At 44.0% G+C, this 2,721-nt stretch overlaps 1 protein-coding gene across 1 annotated transcript in view; it reads left to right on the forward strand.

Moving 5' to 3' along the window:
• The window catches only part of LOC106013910, a gene marked incomplete at its 5' end in the record, with an annotated part of 5,933 nt that extends 3,236 nt beyond the window's left edge, over positions 1 to 2,697 (forward strand). Inside the window, 1 exon segment of the mRNA XM_013090770.2 lies at positions 211 to 2,697. Coding sequence (XP_012946224.1) covers positions 211 to 1,935 — 1,725 coding nt within the window.
• Between the last annotated feature and the right edge of the window lie 24 nt (positions 2,698 to 2,721).

Here is a 2,721-nt window from a genome sequence, read left to right on the forward strand (position 1 = left end):
ATAGAGAGAGAGATAGAGAGAGAGAGAGAGAGAGAGAGAGAGAGAGAGAGAGAAAGAGAGCGAGAGAGAGAGCGGCAGAGGCGGAAATAGGGCACGGGGGAAAGGGGGGGGGCGATGAAAAACAAAAAAAAGAATAAATCAGTAGTCATAGATCTATCATGTCTTTTTCAAACAGGAGTGGGCATCTTTCTTTTGCTTTCTTTTTCACAGGTAAAGAGCAGCCCATTTCGCCATCAAGAAAAGCCCATGTCTTCAAGATGTGATGAAATATACCCCCACCACGTCCCGGGTGGAAACGGGGAGAATGCATCCTCCAAACCCAAGTCTTCAGTTTTTGTCTCGTCCGCAAGTTCTCTTGCTCATGGCTCTCCCAGAAGCTTTGACTTCGCTTCCTCCAATAATGAGAGAGTTCCATGTAACATTCCCGCATCTGCATCAGCTAGCCAGTGCGTTTCTGTTTTGGCTTGTCAACCGATGCAATTTGCCACTTTAGGTGGCTCAAAGGAAGAGGAAGAAGAACGAATTTACGAAACTCTAGACAAAAACTGGAAGCTGAAGTATGAGGAAGAGAAGCTAAGGAGCCTGGGACGCAATCAGACATCTGGTTTTGGAACCGCTAAACCTCTCCAGGGCCCCGAAAACAGCCAGGCTCCAGTTTGGTCGCACAACGCCCTTAACGTCGCCATACAGGGCATTCCTTGCCAGTGTGCTGAAACAACGAAGACCAACAAAGTAGTCCCAGAAATTCCTAAACAGCCTGGGAAACTCGTGTGTCAGATTTCTTTGTACGAAATATCAGAGGAGACAAGCTCTCTCAAGGCCACTGAAGCAAATTATTATTACATTTTCCAGCAGGAACACACTTCTGCAGTACAGCATTCCAAGAATGATACGAACGAACCCAAGTCTTTCCCTTTTAGAAACGTCCCTTTGCAGATTGCATCTTTACTGCCTCAAGACACTAATCTGAGCACACCGCTGGACAATTTCATTCTTGAGCCCGTAAGAGATCCCCAGCAGTTTTTGGCCAAACGTTTAACTGTTAGCGAAAACACTGGGGGCAAAGTTTCAAAACAAAATCCGTTGTCTCGCAGAACTTCGTTAAAAAATTACGAAAATATTAAAAAACCAACACACAGCCTACGTCCTGCTTTTCTGCTGAAAAAATCGGAGAGCTTCAAGGACCCTGCCTGTTCTCAAAAGACGAGTGTCCAACCGAAGAAGAGAAGTGATTCGTTCAGCAGCAGCCTGCGGGTGCGCCCAGTTGTCAAGCCGTTCGAAATGACCCCCGAAACAGCTCGAATCTTGTCCAAACTCGGCCCCTTACCTCCTGTTCCCACTCCTTCAGTCGTCGCGGCGGGAGAGAATGTTCCAACACCACTCTCCCCCAACTGCCGGAGTCCCCTTGCTCGTATTTCTCCCGCCACCAGCTTCGACTCAGACTGCCATATGACCCAAACGTACCCAAAAACAACTGGTGCGAATGACAGTTACAGCAGCCACAGTTCACATGAACGATCCCAGAGCACCATAGCTGCTTCTCAAGACGAGACTACATCCAATCAAACAGAGACTACTCGGGCAGTGCTCCACGTATCAAACTGCTCAGCTGATATCTCCCGGGATTCCACCCTCCGGAAGAAAAAGCCAGACTACAACAACAGGGTTTGCCCATCTGATTTGAAAACTTCCAGCCATAAAGACATGTCTAAACGACTTCTGAAAGTAGAAAACCCAAATTTCCATCGGCGGTCAGGCCACGACAATTCTCAACCTCACTTCGCCGATAATGTCACTGCAGCCAATACCGCGACTCGCCCAAGCGGCCTCGATCCCGATAACCATTATTTCATATTGGAAGCAAACCAACGCTTTCGCAACAGTAACTACTCTAGTTCTAGTGCTTATTATACAACAAGTGATGAGGAAGCTTGAAGGAATGCAGGATGTTCCCAAATAATTGATATTTCCCAAGGGAAGAGCAAATCCAATAACATTTCTTTAAGTCTTGTCGTTAAGTAACGTGACATATTTAAGGAAGTGTAATGATGACTTTTCATGGAGGAGATGTGTGGAAAGAGACATGAGAGAGATGAAGCCCACTTGGGACGAGCTGGGAAGAATGTCCCAGGACAGAGACAAGTTGTAGGAGCTGGTATGTGGCCTATATCCTGCCGGGGGTGAAAGGCTTTAATAATGAATTTGAATGATGACTGTAGATAATCCTTTACCTTTATGTTATTATCCACTGGCTACACACTGTTAGGATGATTCTTGGTTTTTAAAAATGTCATCCCTTTTGTTGTTAAGCTGCTCTTCTGAAGACTGTCAAAAGAACATAATGTGAAACAATGTACATGCTTGTAGTTTTTGAAGAGATTGTCTGTTTTCATTATTTATTTGTTGTTGTACAAATACATATTACAATGTATTAAAAGTATCGACAAAAGGTCTAATCGCTTTATTGTTCTCAAAATCTTTGCTACCGTAACTTAAAAAATTCCACATCGTAATGTCCACTTATTCACACAAAACTACGAAGAGCAACCTCTCATATTTTTTTTCTCACATGCAAATACGAAGACAAACACACATCACACACTTACACGCGTACTTTATTTACTTTATAAACGTTTGATTGTAACATGGAAAGAAGAAGAAGAAGAAGAAGAAGAAGAAGAAGAAGAAGAAGAAGAAGAAGAAGAAGAAGAAGAAGAAGAA

The sequence above is a fragment of the Aplysia californica genome, unplaced genomic scaffold, assembly GCF_000002075.1.
Source record: "Aplysia californica isolate F4 #8 unplaced genomic scaffold, AplCal3.0 scaffold01497, whole genome shotgun sequence".
Classification (NCBI taxonomy): domain Eukaryota; kingdom Metazoa; phylum Mollusca; class Gastropoda; order Aplysiida; family Aplysiidae; genus Aplysia; species Aplysia californica.